Source organism: Prinia subflava, chromosome 1, assembly GCF_021018805.1.
Source record: "Prinia subflava isolate CZ2003 ecotype Zambia chromosome 1, Cam_Psub_1.2, whole genome shotgun sequence".
Taxonomy (NCBI): domain Eukaryota; kingdom Metazoa; phylum Chordata; class Aves; order Passeriformes; family Cisticolidae; genus Prinia; species Prinia subflava.
The window spans coordinates 71180751-71200549 of record NC_086247.1 but is presented as its reverse complement, the minus strand read 5'-3'; the positions used below and the strand labels follow the sequence as shown (position 1 = coordinate 71200549).

General features: G+C 44.3%; 1 protein-coding gene across 1 annotated transcript; it reads right to left on the bottom strand.

Annotated features, from left to right (window-relative positions):
• Window positions 1-1887: 1887 nt before the first annotated feature.
• On the bottom strand, window positions 1888-19697 carry UBE2QL1 (ubiquitin conjugating enzyme E2 Q family like 1). Its single transcript, XM_063399592.1, has 2 exons — window positions 18621-19697; window positions 1888-3218 (listed from the first exon to the last, which is right to left on the bottom strand). Exons 1-2 carry the CDS (start codon window positions 19407-19409, stop codon window positions 3087-3089), a joined length of 921 nt encoding a protein of 306 aa, XP_063255662.1. The 5' UTR covers window positions 19410-19697; the 3' UTR covers window positions 1888-3086.
• Between the last annotated feature and the right edge of the window lie 102 nt (window positions 19698-19799).

Here is a 19799-nt window from a genome sequence, read left to right as displayed (position 1 = left end):
AAGTTCCTGCAGTATGTCCTACATAAACTGCTTTTTCTGATGCTGTGCTGCCTCCCTCATTTTATACCCTTCCATTATCAGGCTTTTACTTTTTGTCCTGTGTTTTACTTGCTCAGTTATATTTTCTCCAGACCACACTTTCTCTCCTCAGGTCTTCCTCTTTTCCTTCTCCTTATACATCCTTATTTTCCCAATTTCTCCTTCCCTCTTCTTTTAGGTTTGTCTATTGCAGAGAAAGTAGAACCTGTCTACCATACAGCTAGACTAAAACCATGAACTAATTTTCCCTAAAATAGATAAACTCTCTTTATAGATCTCTTAATTAACCACTCTCCTAGCCATCTCCCTCCCTCCATTCCTGCTTGGAAGCACAAAGCTTCTGCACTCCCTGCTGTCCCCTTTTTCCTGCATGCCCCCAGCACAGGCTGCTCCTGCCACAAGCCATGGTCTCTTTAATAGCAGCAGTATTATTTTTGGTGCAGCAGGAACTTCATGCTGCCCTAGTTCATGCAGTGTACTTTGTCTTCTTTCCTCCTCACACGAGTTGTTGCCGCAGCTTATCATCACACGCACTCTGCTCCCCTTCTGCTACAGCTTCAAAGCACTCCAGATTTTTTGATTTGCTTCTCCTACTGCTCCAAGACACTGAGTGATGCAGAGAACCTCCTACAGCCAGAAAGTAACTGTGATTTTTAGCGATGATGTTTGCTCTAACTATTTAAAGCACACTTAAGAAGACATATAATAAGTAGGTTTGAGGGAAGTGGTAGCAATCCACCCACTACGTTCCTTTTAGCTAACCCTTTAATTAAATATTAAAGATATGGTTCTCAGGAAGATTTAAAATAACCCACTGTCAGAAAAAAAAAGGTTAAAAACCAGCAGAAAATGAAATAATTCCCCTGAAAGACTTACCACACCTTCATGCTGTTTTTAACATAATTTTACTGTGCTGATGAGGGAAGAGCTTTTCTGAAGGGAAATAACAAACCTTATGCTTTCCAGTGCTAGATCACTCTCTATGTTCTCAGGGAGTCCTGCTAGGGATTACAAATTATTTGATGCTTAACTAAATATATCAGTTTCCTCTTCCATAAGGAAGAGCAAAGAAAGTTTATAAAAACTGAGAATTACTTGGAATGTTATTCCTCACTCAAAAGGCACATTCTGCTGCTGGATGCACAGAACTGATACGCAGCTTGAGAGGAAAAGTACATATATACACTGCTTATAGCTTTGTCTCCAAGTATAAAGCGGAGTGAGATGACATGACAGCAAGATCTGTGGTACCAAGATTTCTCTTTGTAACTGAGTTAAGGCACACCACAAATGATCAGAGGAGAAACAGAAGTGACTGCTGATGGAGATCAGAAGTGCAAGAAACCAGGTATGCCCACAAAACTGAGTGGCTCTGACCTGCATATTCCTTTTGGTGAAGGCTTTGATTATTTTTCTTTGTATCTAGCTCACAAAGCTCGAGAGCCTCACTGAGCACTGTTTTTGCACCAGTACTGCAAGAATATCTGCTCTGCTGCTTCTTCTCTAGTGTTTGAATTCCACTGTACTGCTTTTGTTCTTCTATGCTGCATGTAGTTTTAAATCAAACTCCAGAGCCCCAAGCTCTCTGTATAGTCCCCAATGTTGCTGTAACACAGACACTGGTCAACCATTTCAATTTGTTCTCGCGTTAGCCATATAATGGAAAGTGCTTCCAAACACACACTGCTTTCCCCCTCCAAATCAGTCTTACAATCGATACTGTCCTACTTTCAATTAAAATACCACCACAACAGATACATCTATATGGTGCTTAGAATCTCACAACAGAAAACCCATTACTTTGAATACAAAAGCTACCCAAAATGATCGAATTCCCGAGGCAACAGAAACGATACTGGTGATTTTATTCAGCACGTGTCCAATACCATTTTCCATTCGGAATCCACATTTTTAATGCTTTACTTTACCATTCTTAACATTACCTTCAGCTTTTATGGAGTCCCTTAGAAAGTTGTTTTTTTCAATTTGTTTACCAGAAAACTTAAATTTTAATGATTAAATAATAGGACATTTATATACATCAGTGGGTTTTCTCAGATACTGGGCTCTAAGTACATACAATGTCTATTGTGTGAAAATAAAAAAGAAAAATTCCAGTCATGCAAATCATCTTACAAACCATGTTCCATTTGACTTGAAAATTTTTACTCTGTTACTGGCATATCATTTCAAAATTAAACAGATAAAATTTTAAGGTTTCTTTGTCCATTTCCACTCATTTGTTTCGCTGTTTTGAAGAACTGACAGGCCACATGCTACCGCAGAAGGTACCAGCAGGGTAATCATTGTTCTACTACCACCAACCAACCCCTCTGAGCCCTGGTGTGGATGTGTTTTAAAAAACCACCTAACCTTCAGCTAACTGCACTGGTTTATTTCTGAACAGCACATCACAATATCGGCACAGAGAGCACATTGTAACCGGTTGGGTGATTCCACTTAATAATTTTTTAACACTAGGACCTTTCAGCATTTTAATTCTGGTTTCATTTATGAATTAAAGGTCATATATAGAGCACAAATGAGGTCTAAATTTAGTCACAGCAGACCACAGTTCCACATAAAGACAAATCTTCAAGTTATGTTGACCTGCTAGGAGACAAAGATAAACAGCACAGCAAACATGTACCTGCAATGCACTGCTTCCCTATTAAATATTAACTGTTTCATTTACATTTAAATGAACTGAGCAGTAATGGATAGACTTTCCAGTACTGCTGTTTGGTGCTGCTGTCATGGAAAGAAGCTGAAGACAATGTGGGCTGTATGGGGGCAAATGACGCAATCTCAGCATCCGCTCAAGTGACTTCAACGATGACCATTCTCCAGTCTTGAAATATAATCCTACACAGCATTTCTTTTCCTCTCCCTCTGTAAACACATCTGTTCATAAATAACTTAGATGTCTCCTTGACATTCATGGTATGTAACTGAAGCTGAAGTAGAAAAGGATGGGCGGTGTACAGCACTGAGGAGATGTCACAGTACTTTTGTTCAGCATTTTTGTCAAGTGCAGGTTGCTAACATCAGCCATCAGAGACGGGTGGGGTGACCCACCCATATTTTTCATGGGTCTTCACCAAACTCTTAAATGTTGCTTCAGCTTCCTTTCGACTGAATGACTTTTTTGATTTGCCAGCTTTTCTGCAGATACGGCCCTGCGCCAAACACAAAAAGAAAACCTTCATTAAAGATGTGAACACGCATCTGGAAACCACAGCTTAACTTTTCAGCTCATCAGGACGAGAGGCATTCACTTACAGGTTCCAGCAAGCACAGTTCCCCAACTCGAGCAGACAAATGCATTATTAAAGATGACTTAAAATGACATTCAGTGAACGGGTAAAAAGGAGAAATAAAAAAAGAAAAAAGAAAAGAAGGCATCTGGCGAGCTGCTCCTTCCCGGCGAGCCCTGTGCTGGCGCGCTGCCCCGCCTGCAGCAACCCGCGGCTGCTGCCGCGGCCGTGCCCAGGGCTCGCCTCCCCCTGCGCTGCTCCGGGGCTCCTCCGTGCTCGGCCTGAGGCCGCCCATGCCCGCCCCTCCTGCTCCTCCGGGGCAGCCCTGGCAGAGAGCGACTGCCCGGGCCCGGCTGCTCTCAGGGCTGCCCGCGCCTCGCCCCCGCTGCCACCGCGCAGCGACACCGAAAATGACATCCATCCCGCGGGCACACACTGCATCCCTCCTCCCGCAGCCTCCCCTGAGAAACGAACAGCTCTGCCCTTTCTAAAAGGAGCGCCTTAAACCAGCTTGCTTCCATCTTAAATTGAATGTTCGAGTTGGTTTATTACCCCTTTCATGCCGAGGCTGATAATGAATGAAAATATACCCATCCGCATATACTGCATTTTTATTACTCTGCTGTTAGGTATTACCTCTAACTGCACAGCTGTATGAAAACTCAAATTCTTATTTGGCAGTAGAGACCTTTACTGAGTGATCAACAGCTTACCTTATTTTTCACACTGGTCTGTGTCAATTACCAACCAAAAGAGACACAAGAAAGAATTACAGCTGCAGATTAATACCACTCTACAGCAATGAATACCTTTAAACAAAATAATGAAAATAAAATAAATACCTTTAAAGTATTTATGCCTACTGGACTTGTTACAAAACAGAAGTTTATTAAAGTCACTAGTCTAGTAATTTTAGTAATTATTTGACAGATTGCACTGAAAGCCTTTTTAACAAATTGTATTTGATGAGCGGATACAATATTACAGTGTTACAATTACTAAGAGCCAAGTTAGTATTTCTCGTTTTTTTCTTTCAATTCAGTATGTACTCTTTTTTTTTCCTGTTCTTTAGCTCAAAAATCATCTTTTTCTTCCTTGATTTTACTGTCAATTTGGAATTTAACCCAAAATTTGGCATTTGCAATAGCATGCAACAAATACTGGGAATAGTCAGGCACATGGAGGGAAGAAAAGGGGGAAAATTGGAAGAAAAAAATCTCTCCTCAGAGTATCAAATTTACAGACTAAAACGAGTAAGATTAGTCTGCAGTGTGGACAAACAATTTCTTTCTAGAAAGCTGTCACAACATTGCAGAGGTTCTTTTGTGTTCAGTACTGCTCCTGTTACAGCAAAACTATGGACACAAGAAAGAAAAAAGATGTTTCCTACTCCTGTTTCAACAAATAATTTTTCGGTGTAGTTTGAGTTGTCTCTCAGAGCATACCTTAACCCAAGATTACAAACACCCTCCAATTCCCACTTCGATTTATTCACAGTCAATTTATACCCATTTGTTTTTCCCAAAACAGCTGTTTTACCTGTCAGTGCTTTTCCTTGCCTTTCTCCTTAGCTGCCATTTACAGACCAGAATCTATTTCCTCTTCAAACCCCCTTGACAGACCAAACAGCTGACACCTTCTATATCTCCACACAAATTTGGCAATTAATATGTCCCAAATAAAGATGATCTGAATGGTTCTCAACTGAGTCCCAATCATAAATTTTCTTAGAAAGTGCTCATTTTTAGTTGTGACAGATGGAATAATTAGATAAAGCTGGGTAACATATTTTTAAAATCTTATTGAATAATTATCATACATAATTATATCTCATATAATTATCAATCATAGTTATTCTGCAGGAGCATTTTTGTGGTTACAAAACATTTTGTATTTTCTTCCTAATCTAGGGTTCTGTTGGAAGCACACTTAGAGAAACATAGGAAAAGCTAAAACAAAGTGCAACAGAAAATTAAATCAGCACAGAAAATGCTGTCCTCAAAATCTCACCAACTAAATCCTTTTGAAAGTAAATATAAACTTACTCTGCTGCTTAGTTTTTGGAATAGATCCATTTGCCATCTCCTCTGTTTTGCACATTATTTTTTATCCTTTAAGGCTTTGATACCTTTCTGAATTATATGCACAGAACCTAGGACAGTATGATTCACCTAGCAATAGCATCTTTGCACTGTGAACAGCTCATGTTTGGTGTCGACTATGTATAGCTTTCAAAGCAGGAACGTAAGAATTCTCTGGTGTCATAATGACGTAGTAAACATCATCCCATCATGTAAACTGTTACTGGAGCCATATCAGATGAAAGGGGCACCATTTCCTGAGTTTATTCTGAAACCTTTCTCTTATTAATGCAACGGATCATTAAATCCACTTCCACACTGGTACCATATGCAGGTTGTATGTGAACTGCACCATCAAAGACCAGCTAATTCTACCCTGCTGCAGTCCATGTATTGCTATGCTTATACAGAAACTATGGGTGGCATGGTCAGCACTGTCTCCTATTAACCAATATCCTGTCAGCTGTTTATAATTTGGATAAAATTTAACCTCCTAGACTGAAAGTTTCCCTATTTGGTGCCTCAAGTAAACCTGGGGTAAAAAGAAAGAAGGCTGGAATTTCAGCTGACCGACTTCAGATGCTTTCGAGCCTACATTTGGGTGGTATCTACTGTCTTAGTGATTTTTAGTTTTTTGCCATTCCCAGAAAATTCTTCCCTAGTTTAAGTAACAAATGTCATTTTGGACGCAATTACAGAAGAACGTGTCAAATGTTTTACCAGGCACTGCTACCAGCCTTGACTACAGTTTATTTTCAGCCTGCTACTTAAACATGCAGTCATCTTAACTCTGGACAGGAGCCTGTGAGCTGCTGCATTCTGTAAATGTGGTAGTGATGGTAAATACAGTATGTAAATATGTGCTGTCCACAGCTCTGTTAGGCACAACTGCATTTTGACCAATCCCCAAAGGATTGGTCTGTAAGGAATACAGATCATTTGCATGGCTGATGTCTTGATGTGTCCAGCATCACATCAAGGAAAGCTATCAAACTGCTATGTGAACAAGATCAAAACATTCCACAAGAGGTTACAAACAGCAAAAACCCAAAAAGCCTTTCATAAAGATATCACCGTCGCCTTCAGCTCGGAGAAGTCGCACCAGGAGCTTATTTAAATACTTGCAATACTTTCAGACACTTGCAGAGCGCCTTTCATAAAGGGATAACTGAAAACCTAATTAAAGAGTTGGAGAGAACGTTTTGGATTTTGCCATCTGCTGTGACTTCATGTACTTACCAAGATATAATTTTAACAAGCTAGAAACATATGAAAGGTGAAAGCAATGCCACAGCACCCAACTGGTTTTTATGCAGCCGTGCTGAAGCGCAGGGGGACGTGTGCTGTGCTCAGCCTCCTCCCTCGCTCGTGCTCCTGCTGCGGCCAGCCTGCGTGGCACAGTGAGCAATCACATGCCACTCATCCAGGCTTTGCCCAAACTAATGAGCTTGCACAAACAGCTGATAAGCATCCAGTCCATAACCCCGATAACTGTGGGCAGAAAGACCTCCTGGAACACGATCTGCTGCGTGCAGCCTTCTCAGGACCCCGGCTGTACCAAGGGACCAGCCACTCCCCGCTGCCATGTTCAGCAAAAGACCCAAGGTGAATCTCACACATGATTTATCCCCCTGTCCTGGTTTCCACTGCAGAAAAGTTAATTTTCTTTCTAGTAGAAGTGGTGGTTTGGATTTAGCATGAGAATAATTTTGGTAACACCCTGATGTTTTACCTGATGCTGAGCAATGCTCACACTAAGCCAAGGATTTTTCACAGTGCCTTGTGCTCTACCAGTGAGCAGATGCACAAGAAGCCGAGAGGGAATCTGGCCAGGACAGCGAGCTGAACTGGCCAAAGGGATGTTCCACATGATAGAACATCATGCCCAGTATATTAACTGGGAAGACTTGGCTGGGAGGGGCCAATCACTGCTTGGGGACGGGGCTGGGCATCTGTCAGTGGGTGGTGAGTAATGGTATTGTGCATCACTTGGTTTTCTTGTGGGTTTTTTGTATCTCTGTCTTTAATTACAATCGGGGGTTTTGTTATTATTAGTAGTATTATATTTTACTTAGTTTCAATTATCAAGCTCCTTATCTCAACCCACAAGGTTTTACTCTTTTTTTTCTGATTCTCCTCCCCAGCCAGCTGGGGGATGAGGTGAAGGAGTGACTGAGTTTGGTTTGGTTGGCAGCTGAGGTTAAAGCATGACACATTCACATCTATGGACCACATCTATTGCCATCTATGGCAAATCTGAGAGCTTTTCTACTTCCACATGATGCCACAGTAGTCTCTGTAAACACATCTCCCCTTCATAATGCTCTCTGACACTGAATCACATCCTCAAAAATATTCCATTCAACAACCATTAGCTCTTTAAAATCTGTCAGTACCACTATCAGCAATGTGTCACGTCAATTCTTCCCCAGCATCACCAGATCACAAAGTAGTCCAAAGGCAGAGTTAAGTCCTGTACAAAAACCAAATATGAAGCCTGAAACTCTTGAGCCCGCTATGACCATATGTTTACCCACAGCTGGCCTATAGTGTCATGACATGCAGTCTTGACATTTCTTCTGGTCCTTCCAGAGTCAGGACAGACTCAAGAGGATTTCTCTGGACAAAGGGAGTTTCCTCTCTTGTCAAATAACTCCCACATCCAAACCAAATAATTTTAGGACAGTACCAGGTGTGCTTCCATGTGTCTCCAGCTGGCACTGCCTAGAAGGACAGCACTATATAACAGAGGTCAGACTTCCATGGGATCACACAATCACCAAAAGGCTGGAAGGGAGCTGTGGTGGTCTCCAAGTCCAGCTTAGACACTTGGAGCTGACTGTCAGCACAGGTCAGCTGTGGCACTGCACAGTCAGGTCTTGAACCCTTTAAGGTTGTGCTCAGTCCACTCTTGATGCACAGTAAGCGCAAGTGAGCACAATGCCCTGCTTTATTAGGTCCCAAATTTTCAGAGATTTAGTGTACACAGCCATGAGCCCTTACAGGGCTGATGTTATTGCGGAAACAGTGTAAGTCCCTGTGCTGTGGATCTCTGAGGTGTCACAGAAAACCTTCAGTCACACCCAGACATTTTACCTGGACCAGCTAACAAAGAGCTGTGTACATTTCCAGTAGTGCACAGCTAAGAGACTCAGAAGCAGGTAAGCCTTCACGTTGTTAGCACAGCTCTTAACACAATCTCCTCAACCCAGTGTATTTTCATTAGTCCTGGCAATGCCAATAACTCCAGGTTGGTCTCCCATGGGCAAATCACACAAGCCTTCTGCACACAGGGCTAAACTTGGCCCATCATGTAAGCCAGCATAAGGACACACGGATGGCTACTGTTTCCTTTTGTGCCTCCATCTCTTAACAGATCTCTACTGTAGGTTCTGCTGACCCAACCCCAGGTAAATGTCAAGAGATGGAAAATAAGCAGAGAGAGAGAAGCACGCAAAAGACTGCAGGAAGTCATTATGCCAGACATGGCATCTGTGGTGATCCCTCCATGGACAGGAGGATAATACACAAGGATATGCCCATTTTCCAAGTCTCTTGTGCCAGGCTTCTCCATGGATGACACAAAATCTATGGATTTCCTAAATACTGAAGCATGCTGTGAGTTTCTGGCACGTAACATGTTCCATAATGTGCCAGTGACTAAAGGCTTTGGGCCCCAACTATTCTACGCAAGCATACTCAAACATTTTTGATAAGGAACAGAGGTACTCAGTGGTAAAGCCTGAACCTTATCCTAGAATATTTAAACAAGCTTTCAGAGGAAATATTTCCACTGGCTTCAGAGACGCATTCAAAAGCGGAGCGATGCTGAAGTGAGTACTGTCATGCTCTCAGTGCAGTGATTGCAATGTGTCACAACATCACTGTTAGAGAGCAATATATACAGTCTCTCCCCCCAATTACATGGTTTATAATTTTTCTCCTTCATGTACTGATGAGGCACTGTTAATCATGTCTCAAAAACTGCACACAATTTACATTGCACTGTATATAATTATTAGCTGTAGCTAAAATAAAGTGGTATAGAAAGTGATACAGACAAATACTCATAATGTTGCAGCATACGTAAATTGAAACAAGGAGGATTTCCTGCAAATGTGTCATTTCCAAGGCAGTATTTCCATGCCTTTTTTAGTCTCCTTTTTAAGAATAATCCATAAAAGAAGTGAAAAAGTAGCAAGTTCTGGCTTTAAAGCATCCTATAAATTGTGCCTTCTGGGAGTATAACTCTTCTTTGTCCAGGAAAAAGAAATCTGAGTTGCAGCTGAGTAATTATTTATGCTCATTTGTCTGTGCCAGTAGCCTGGTGCCAGTAGCTCTTAATCGATACCAACACTTACAGCCCCAGTCTCTGTCTGACAGCTACAGAGCACTGCGCTGCTCCTCCTTGCCTTCCCCTATGTCAGCACGGAGCTGGCAGCATGATTTCAGCACAGATGAGGGCTAAGAAACTCCCTCCCTGCATTTTATGGGTGGGACAAACCCTGTGCTGGGAAAAGAATAGGAAAATTTGGGTGGCTGGCTACATTACTGGTGACTCAAGCACCTCCAGGGCTGAAGGTATGACAACATGGTGGGCTTCTGTCAGGAGAGCCAGTCCCTGTTCCCTGCCACCAGAAGGGCACTTGCTAGTCTAGGTGACAGAGGGATATTTTCTCTGCTATGTATTCTCAGTCTCTTGCTGAGCTCCCTGGACAACCTCTCTGTGGAATCAGGCACTGGCAGAGTTCCTGAGGGCCAATCCAGGTGAGAAGGCTGGGAACAGGAGAGCAACTCTTTGCGTAAGGCCACAGGTTCTCCACATCAGGAACCTGAAGCTACCCGAGTCAAACACAGTCATGGGTGTGAACCTAACCAAAGCAAAGCAAATAAGCAAATCCAACTCAACCATCCTTTGTGACAGGTTATAAAGACAAAGGCACCATAACAATGCCTATCTTCACATTCCCCTAAGTTTTACAATGCTAAAAAAAAAAAAAAACCAAAAAAGTGAACTAAACAGTAGTAGAAAGCAAGTTGCCACTGGGAACATCTAATCAAGTTAAATCCAAATTTAGTAAGATCAGAGTCACAAGTGGATGTGCTTTTCTCCTGCTATTTATATGCATGTGCCAATCTCTTGACTGCAGTATGTTCCATACTGATGCACATGGACATCTACTCAGAGAGCCTTCACTTCTGAGTGCTTTAGGCACATATCCTCAAACGACCTTCAGGTCATTTATAAATTTGTCTGTACTTTCCATGGGAGAAAGAGGAACATAGTGATGTTATATGACTTGCCTATAACTGTACCTGAAGTCAGTGGTGAAACCTGGAAGCTGAACTCAGATCACCTTTTCTCAGGCTAAGTGCTCAAACTCTGAAACAACCTTCTCTCGCAAATAACTTCAATGCCAGGTATATTTTAATGGAAATAATATTGTCAGATTTACAGAAAATTTAAAATTTGTAGAAATTAATAGAAAATTTGAAAAACCAGTAACATCAATTTCTTCTGTTTTGCGATGATTTGGTTTTTTCATGGATGTGTATTATGGAAATGAGGCCTTCTTACTGCACCTGGGGGCTTGTTACCATTTGTAGCACAAGCCTAGAAACAGGAGAAATACCAAGTCATTCCACAGCTCATAAAGCCTGACTATGACAAGCATCTGAGCTCCAGGCCATTTCATAAGACAGGCTTATGTCTTCCTTCTTTGGGTTTATTTTCACTCGTCTTTCAATGTGGGTTTGGGATTAGAACTGACTTGTAACTCTATCAAGGAGTCACTGCAGAAGTTCCATGGGTTTTGGAGAGCCTGTGCAGCAAAGGATTAAATCAATGAGGATCATCGATTTTAGCAGAGAAAATGTACAAGATTGTGAAGCAGATAAAAAGACATTTTCCAAGGACAGAGTGTGCACGAGGCAGGCACGCATCTGCCATGCCTGGTTGAGGATGTACACGTCTGATATATCCTTCCTCAGTGTGACTTTCAGTGGCAATGGGGCAAATCAGACTGGCACCTTGATCCTGTTCCAGAGGAGGAATCACCTGAACATCTGAAGTGTGGTGCCCACCTCCCTGTTCTGTGCACACCGGTAGGGACTACAAATTCACTTTCATCAAAGCACACCTACGCTTCTCCCTAGCTCAGGCATTTTCAATTCCCAGTGCAGCGCTCATTGCACTGGGAGCCAGGTTAGGTAACAGTATCAAGTCCTTCCTGTAAAGCTTGGCCTGAGACTTCCAGGATCTACTCAGTTACTGCTGTTTCCAGATGGAGTTGAAGGCCAACACCATGTAATGCTCAGCAGCCCCCAGAAATGACCTGTGGAGTACAGCTCAGACCAGACCGCCCCACTTTAAAAAAATACAATGATATCCAAGAGAAACCTGCTATTCCATTTACAAATGTGACAACTGGATCCTGTGCACCTTACAATTAAGGTAGATTTTGAGCCATTCAGTCAGCACAACTACCACAGCATCTCAGGTTCTCCCAGTTTAACTGCAGTGGAATCGCACCCAGCAGTCCTCCCACTGCCCATCTCTCTGTGCACTGAATGTCAGCACTACCTTTTTTGGCATTTACAGGAGAAAACTGGAAACTGCATGCAAAGGACTGAATACATCAAGGAAAAAGAAGAGCCGTTCAATGACTCTCGCCAGCCCAAAGGAGCTTAGACGGGGAAAGAAACACAATAAATATTATGTTATTTAACCACCCTCCCACTTAGTGAGAGCAGATGCCCGCAGGGGGACATGCCCCAGACCATGCCTGGCAATCAGACTCCCAGGATATGAGGAGCTGAATTACTGTGCAGTTACAAATCTTCAATCTGGAACTATCCGGCCATGCATGGAAATCCCTGGGCATTGTGTGGATGCTGGGAAAGCTGCATATTTTCAAGGCTAGCCTGTAAAAGGAAGAGTAAATCTTCCTCACAATAGATAGTGGGTTATTTAGGTTACTCCTTCAGGACATCACCTTCCGTGACTAGGCTTTTTGCATTTGAAAAAATACAGTTTTCAGTGAAGTATCTGACAAAGCACCCCAATGCTTCATGGTTCTCTGTGCCTGAACACTCACATTGAAGAAAATGAGCACTTATGTAATTCAGGGAAGAAGAATCTTGCTCTTTTCAGCAAATTCAATTTTCTCACAAAATCCAAAGCCCCAATTCTTTCAAACTCTTATTTAGGAGATCAGCTAAGTATTGCCAAGAAGAATAAAAGCATGTTTTAAAATTAGTAATTTGGCTCAATTTAGGGATTTAGTTTATTTGATGACTATTTTAACAGTAATAAGGATAGTTGAAAGTATTTTAAAATTTTAAATTTTGTGCTTTGAAGGAGAAAAATGGAGATTATGTTCCCTTTGCTTTTCAGATGAATTAAACCAACCTCCTGTTTCAATGAGTTGGAATCCCTGTGTCTTCGTTCCTCTCAGTGGAATGCATTTGCATAATAATAGTGGATGGTCAGAACACCAATATATCAGAGTACACATGAACAATTATTTTTTCCAGCCTGTTTATCAGGCCCAGCATCTCAACACACATGCTCCTACTAAAACTTCAGCTTCCAATCCTACGTTTCTCAAATGAAATGAAAGAGACATCTTAGAAGGCCAATAGATCTGATTTTCCTCTCTAGACAAACAATATTCTGTTATCTCTTTGGCCCAGCATTTATACCTTTTCATGGGAAACAAGTCCCCTAACACAGTCTTGGTATCCTCTGTCATCTTTGTATATGAGTGGATGTTTTTCACCCATGGACCTAAAGCAACATTTCCTCCCTTGAGGATCACTTGCTCAGGCAACTAACCAAAAGCAAAAAGGAAAACAATTCCATTTTTGAGGCCCTAATAGGATACAATGGCTCCAAATAATTCAGAGACCACTGTGCTCTCAGTACGTTTCTGCAGCCTTTGAGATTAGCTGATTTATTCATGGCTACACTCCTCAAACCCAGCATCTGGAGTATGAAAACCCATGGATCTGCAATTAATTTCTGCTATACATATTTGAAAGACCTGGAGTCTGCTGACCTCCTGGACACCGTGCAAGTCCCATCTGCTATCTGCTCGCTCACACTTCTGTTTGAAAGGATGAAGAGGGAATAATTCAGACTATGATTAACAGCTACCTTCTGTAGCTGTTGGTCATAAAACAAGCCCATTTCTACTGTTTCAATCTGGTAAAACTCTGCTGGGATATTCGAATCTTTAAAATAGATAAATCTGTTCAATAGTCATACAAGGCACACGGCATTTGAAGCAAATTAACAGGGTTCCACTGAGGTATTTCTAATATTAAAATGCGAGGGATCAAAGTACTAGACATCAACAACATTTGTTTGAATTCAGTACCTTTTCTGATACAAAATTAAAGCTTAACTATAAACTCTTTCTTGATTTTTATTTAAATCATTCTCTAGAAGCTCACAACAGCCAGAATACTCAGAATTAGGGGTACCCTGTTCCTATTGTAGTACGTCCTGGCAAAATTTCTGTTTCTTCTGTTCCCTGCAAGAATCCTGGAAAAAATTTTATGCTCCCCCTATTCACTGGAAAAACAAGGGAGTGGTTCCCTCAAAATGAAGACCTTTTTTCATGACAATCTGCAGAGATGACAGTTACCTGACAGCTGCCTTTGTCTGGCACTCTGGTCCCCAGCCTCCATGGAGAGAACAAGGGACTAGTAAAAAAGAAGACAAGGCATCTACTGGTCAGCACTACCAGCAGTCCCCAAGGCATCAGGTGTAGCTCTGTTTGTTGCTCTCAAAAAAAGAAAAAAAACAACCCCCTGGTGCATTACTTGGACACTGGTATGTACAGCTTTGCCCTCTTTTAAACATCCACCAAACCATTCTGTCCAGTGAGAAACAACACATCTATTAAAAGGCACAAAACCCTCTCTTATTTTTGGACAAAGTCCGCTCCTTTTCCTTTGGGAACACATCATCTACCATGTTTTCAAAGGACAGAGATGACTCCTCCCTGAAACATGGGCACTGATCTCATCTGTGTGCATGGTCACTCAAGGAGAGCCACGATGAACCTCCTGCTGTGACACCTCTCTCCTACAACTGGTACCCACTCTTCCTTCTTTCCATTCTTGATATTATTGCGACAATGACACCATTATCTGGAAGTGGAGAGCAACTGACTAATTTTTAAACTTCCCTCTGAAATGATCAATAAATCATTTTAAAAGGCTACGAATGAGTAATTTTCCATGGGCCACTTCCCCAGCCTGGATAGACAGATATGGGAAGTTCTGCCTGGAGAGACATGTCGAACAGTTGCCTCTAGGATGATAAACAACTGGTATTTAAATTATTTCATTAGCATCACCCCGCCTCCCTGGCTGGCACCCCAGCTCTGCAGCAGCTCACAGGGACTGTTTGGCCAGTTCAGCAGGGCCAAGCTCCTGCCTGTGATGACAGGAGCCAGCGAGCAGCTGACTGTGCAGGAAGCAAGTACAAAGTCATCCCTTTAAAAGCCAGGCTACAGTTGAGTTAAGGACAACACCAAGTTTTTTAAAATAGGATTCTGGATCCCAGACAGATAAACAGTCTTTGGCCTTTGATGTACTGAGAATTCCCCTCAAGATACTGACTAGAGCTGTGTGAATAATTGATTTTCTCAGCTGAATAGCTGAAGCGACCAACCAAACAAACCCCAACTTGTTTGTTAATTAACATTTTTTCCTTGAAAACTGAGGGGGGAAAAAAGTTAAATTTGGGACTGTTGAATTGTTATAGTCAAACAAAAGTCATTCCTCTTCCATTTTAAACATTTTTATTTGCAGACAAAAACAAAAAAACAAAAAAACCCCCAAAAAACAAAAAAACAAAACAAAACAAAAACAACCCACAAAAACAAAACCCAAAAAAAAAAAAAAAACCCACCAAAAAAAACCACCAAAAAAACCCAAAACAAAAAAAACCAAACTAAACCAAAAAAAAAAAAATATATATCTAAAACCACAATGCCAGATTCATGATAAGAAGCTAGGGTGTGCATCCCATAAGGTAGGGCATCTCTCAAGCAAGGTCACCTGGGTGTATGGTTCCTGCTTGGTGAAATCTAGAGAAACAGCCACCCTGCTTTAAATCCAAGCCCTGGGAGATACACTCACTTCTGGGAGCCTGGACACAGGTTTTGCCACTTACAAGTGCAATGCTGAAAAGTAACAGGAAAGTGCTAACTCTTAATTTCTCTGTTGCACGTTTAAATCTCTGTAGAGACAACTCCTGAGTGACATCCCATGAGATGTCAGAATGACTTATCTCAGTTTCTCTTCTACTCTGCTAAAAGGTCTGTGAAATCCATGAAAAAAATCTGAGTTTGTCAAGAATCTTAACTGTCTGAGAATGTTTTTTCAATGTTAATTTTATCTGCTTTTGGATCACTTTGTCAAAAAACAGAAGGTCATACATGCTCACAGTTACTACTAGCTCTATCAGCAGACCAAAAAGTGCTGTTTCTCTTTGAAGAACCAGCAGAGAATGACAGTGGCACAGCTGGCTCAGCAAAATAGGACTGATGAAAAATGTCTCAAGAAATGAGCCACCCTGGTTCTATCTCCTGAACTTCCCAAGGAGGAAGGTGTGCCAGTGGAACGCGCAGTCCTGCCCACTCGCACTGGTGCCCGTGCCAGCCGGGCACTCTTGGATGCGTCACAGGCTGGAATATTCACAGTGATTTCATGCTAAATCATGGTGCTGGGAACCAGTGACATTTCTCTGGAAGGTCCCTTTGACTCACTGGTGGTGGCAGTGCCCCATCTCCCCCTCAGCCCGACGGCTGCTGCCATTTGCTCAGGCAGGTTCATTCTGAGGCGATGCAGAATGGCCCTCACCCTTCCAGCCTTGAACAGCATCTTGAATATTTCATGCTATTGCAGGCTGCTTACAGAAATTACACAATTAACCTGGTGACAGCCACAGCTATTTGTTTGGGATAGCTCCTTCAGGCACCAAGGCTGCCCACGGCACGGCAGGAGTCACCCAAACCTGGCCACACGGCGCTGGGGAATGCAGCACCCTTGCCCTCGATGCTCTGTCGGCTCCATTTTTATTTTAAAAAACTAACTGGTCAAAAGTAGATCACCTGTAAAATGAAACAGGGATAGGGGAGCGCCAGTCGTATTTTGAGCCCTATTATGCAATGGAGTGGGGATTACATAACGAGGGGAGTGCAATTACAGAAACGTGGCTCCCATGACACAGAGCCCAGCTACGGTGTCAGGGCCGGCAAACCCATCACAGGCAACATCTCTCTAACCCAGAAAATAAATGTATTGACTGTACTGCCTAATAACCTTTCCACTTGGATTGAACAATCTGAGGGGTTGACACGTGCCATGTTGTATCAATTTAACTACTAAGTTACTGTCAGCAGTTTATTTCTGCCTTTGACTTTGCAAACTTCTGGAAGAATGTTATTGAAACTCTTGCTTTTTAAATGCATTTGTTAATGATGCACACACAAACATCCTCTGGTCATAAAAAATTGCTGATACTTTCTGGAAATCTCTTAAGTGGTTTAGAGATGAAAATTGTCAGATTATATAGCTTAGAATTTATTACTAATAAAACAATTCAGTGCTTCTCTTCACTGAGCCATTTTATGATCCCAGTAAATATTCTTTTAACCCCTTTAACATTCAACACTGCAGAAAGAGGCTGGATTGTTACAAAATGAGAGAATTTAGCACTGTCCTTCTAAATTCTTGTAACAAATAACAACGACTATGACCTCTCTAAAAAGAGACAAGTTAACAAACAGTGAAATGCAGTAAGAGCAGCTTACTGCTTACTGAACTTCAATGCGGCTCCGTGTTAACTAAAACTGGTGGTTTTTTTCCCCTTGGTAGATGTTTTTTATATCCCAAGGTGACCTAGGAAACCTGACCTCTTGAAATGAAGTGCAGAGAAAAATACCAACTGATTAAAAAAAGGAGCAGTAGGCCCAAATCAAATAGGTTAAAGGGAAAACAAGCCACTTACAAAAGAGCCTGTTGAAAAAATCAAAATTAATTTCAGTCTTAAGAAGAAACAAGCCTTTACTTCTGCTCAAGCAAACAGTTCCATAGAAGCAACAGGAGTAACCTCATTTTTAAGCAAATAAAAAGTATGTTATTATTTACTCTTTTCCCACCTCCTTGCCAAGACAAAAATTTAAGAAGTTACTTTAGTATAACTTACTGACAGACAGAGCTGTGCATGTCCTCTGAGTTCAAGGGCACTTACGAACAGTAAAATCACCCTGTCACAGCCCGGTGTGCATTGCCCACTAAAATATAAAGCGTAATATATGGCATAAAGAGCTAATGTCTACCAGCAATATTTGCCCGTTTATTAAAAATAGCTTATGAAATATTTCTCTCTACGGGTATTCTGCACAACGAAAAAAAAAAAAAAAAAAAAAAAAAAAAAAAAAAAAAAAAAAAGCAGCATAAAATGCACAGATTCGGGTTTTCTCTGCCGGGAGAACCGACCACCTCCTTTGAAGAGGAGAGCTGGCAGGCACCGTCGGACTGCTGCAGCTGCAGTACCTATCCCAAATTACTCGTTCCTTTCGGGCCGGACGATTTGAATCCTGTACAAGTTTGCCAGCAGCTGGGGCAGCGACTCCCGGCGTGACCCCGCGACACACCTCAGCGCGATGTGCCAAGCGCCAAAGGCGGGCTCGCCCCGTGTCCCCGGAGGGATGCTATGCGGGACAGCGCAGACAAAGACCTGGGGCAGCAGCTCCAGCGTCGCGCCCTCCGCCAGCGGCAGCTCTACACGCAAGGGACGAGCGAGAATGGCCGACTGCCTGGTGAAGGGCAGGGGGCTCCAATCCCAAACCCCACTGGGGCCCGGAGTGCCCCCTTTTGCTGCGGGGCGAAGGAGGTGCCCATCAGGGGAAATGAGCACGGTATCTTGGTGTGCCACAGGCGGCAGAGCCAAGCACAGGGACAAAAGCCGGGCGGGACAACACGACGGATGCGTGTGCTCCTCGTCGCTCCAAGCTGCCCCGCACCTCTGCAGCACCTGCCCGAAAAGATGTTTGCCCCGGAGCCAAACACGTGTGTCCCTTGCCCCACCGGTGACACCAGGACCTCGGGGAGACCGGGCCTGGTCGCGGACAGGCGCGGGTTGGCCGCCTTTGGGGTTCCCGTCCGCACCCACACCCCGAGCGAGGGATGCGTGCGCTCCTCCCCGAGCAGGGAGCCCTACCTGCCCCTTGACCAGGCTGGCGGCGAACTGCCTCATGACGGCCTCCACGGTGTAGGCGCTGGACCAGCCGCGGGGGGTGAGCAGCTCCATGCAGATGGCCCCGCCGTCCAGCACGTAGCCGTTCTCCAGGCGGGGGCTAAGAACCCTCATGAAGGGCGGAGAGAAGGGGAAGTTGTCGGGGAAGGTGAGGTTGAGCAGGATGTACTCCGTGTTGGTCTCCTTCATGTCCTGCCACAGCACCGAGTCCTTGTCCACCTGGTGCAGCTTCACGTTCCAGTCGAAGAGGCTCTCGTCCACCAGCTCCACCGAGATGAAGCGGTCGCTGAGCCGCGCGATGTCCTGCAGCTCCTTCATCAGCCGCCGGGTCCGCACCTGCGTGCAGTGCTGCTGCCGGCCCGCGGGCACCAGCGCCGCCGGCCCCGACCCGCACCCGGGGCCGGAGCCGGGGCCGGGCCGCTGCGCCGCCTCCTTGCCGGCGCCGGGCTCCCTGCCCGCCTCCCGCGGCTTCTCCCGGCCGACTCCCGAGCGCGCCTGCTGCGGGGGCTGCTTGGCCGGCTCCGGCGCCTTCTTGTTCTTGTGGCCCCCGGGGCTGCCCTCGCTGCTGCTGCTGCTGCAGCCGCCCCCGGGGGGGGCCTGCGGCTGCGGCTTGTTGCTGCTGTTCTTCTGGTTGCCCCTGCCGCGGAGCGAGGAGCCCTGCTGGCTGCTGCTGCGGTGGTGGTGGTGCTTGGGGTCCTCCGTGTCCCGGCTGTGCAGCCGGATCAGCCCGATTTTCCGCAGCAGAGTGGCCATGTTGTGCGCTGCTGTGCGATCCCTCCCGCCTCTGAGCACCGGCGGGGCTCTAGCGTGGTTATGATCAATTTAAAGCCCGGCTCGGCGGGTTCGCTGTTGGCGAAGCGCCTCTCCGCCGGTCCGGGGCGCGCAGAGGCGGCGGTGCCGCCGCGGTGCCGGAGGATGTGCGGCCGCCGCTCAAACGCCTCCCCTGCCTAGAGCTGCGGCGGGGAGCATTGCCGCAGCGGGGCTGCTCCCGCGGACATCACGGCCTCGCCGCCGTGGCCATGATCCCGTGAAAAGGAAGGAGGAGGAGGGTTGGGGGGGGGAAAAGGTAGGGAAAAAAAAAATCCCCCAGCCGCCCGCACGGGAGAGCCCCCTCCCTCCCCCCGCACAGCGGCGGCGAAACCG